Source organism: Sinocyclocheilus rhinocerous, unplaced genomic scaffold (genome assembly GCF_001515625.1).
Source record: "Sinocyclocheilus rhinocerous isolate Xijiao unplaced genomic scaffold, SAMN03320098_v1.1 C36247774, whole genome shotgun sequence".
Classification (NCBI taxonomy): Eukaryota; Metazoa; Chordata; class Actinopteri; order Cypriniformes; family Cyprinidae; genus Sinocyclocheilus; species Sinocyclocheilus rhinocerous.
This window is the reverse complement of record NW_015776902.1, coordinates 1-939: the sequence shown is the minus strand read 5'-3', so window position 1 is coordinate 939 and position 939 is coordinate 1. Positions and strand designations below refer to the sequence as shown.

The window sequence follows — 939 nt, the reverse complement described above, 5'->3', positions numbered from 1 at the left end:
TACACACCTGTGTCTCCTGTTGGTCCGGACACTGTAGGTGCTTGACAGAGCTCATTAGAGACAGCTGCAGTGTCTAAACCATCAGCAGCCCGATTTTCTTCAAAAGCATTTTCACTGTCATCTTCATCATCAAACTGGAGCTCCATCTGAGAGACCGGGCCCCCTGCAGGCCTTGTGGGTTCACTATGCAATGCAAGCTCCTGCATGTACGTACATGCAACAACCGGGGTGAAATGAACACAAAACAAATAATAAAGACAACACGACAAATTGTTTAATTAAGCAATATTTTGGAAAGGGATCATCTCCTGAAGACAGGTAATTCACCAACAAACAAGCAAAATGCTGGAGACCACAATATCAGGCTCATTAAACACCTGAAAAAAGGCTTTTGAAAATACAGAAAAGTAATAATACCCTTGAGAACAGAACAAGGTGACTCACTAGTGGAGGGTGGGATGGCTGGGAGTTATGGAAGACCCCATCAGGTGGGTATATCCTGAGAAGGTTATTGGGTGTGACGTTCAGGTAGTGATTTCGGTGTGATGGTGAAAATACACCAACCTTTAAAGAATAATGAGAATTGTGTGGAATTCTTGCCTCTTTATTCGATAGAAACACAGTAGAGGACTGGAAATGATAGAGAAGAGTGAAGAACTGAATCTAAAATTATTGTGAGCCCAATCTAGTATTGCCCACAGCTCTGCATGCGCTATCTGTTAAGCCATGGCTCAGAGTAATAATAATGAGTAAATTAAAACAACTTCTGGTGTAATCTAAAATTCATATTATTTCCTGTGATAGTCTATAATAAGGTCTGAAATATAGTTACTTGTTTGAGTAGTAACACAGCTCCTGTCTTGAGCTCTCCCAGCCTTTCCTCTACCAGGCGACGATGAACCGTACCCTGCATCTCACCTTCAGAGCGCAAAAGAAAAA

At 41.7% G+C, this 939-nt stretch overlaps 1 protein-coding gene across 1 annotated transcript; it reads right to left on the bottom strand.

Moving 5' to 3' along the window:
- Positions 1 to 7: 7 nt before the first annotated feature.
- LOC107735701 (uncharacterized protein C17orf53 homolog) lies at positions 8 to 914 on the bottom strand (the record flags this gene model as incomplete). The annotated part of the gene is made up of 3 exons (XM_016547300.1): positions 833 to 914; positions 445 to 564; positions 8 to 200 (listed from the first exon to the last, which is right to left on the bottom strand). Coding segments are annotated over exons 1-3 (394 nt in total), but the record flags the coding sequence as incomplete, so codon positions are not given.
- Between the last annotated feature and the right edge of the window lie 25 nt (positions 915 to 939).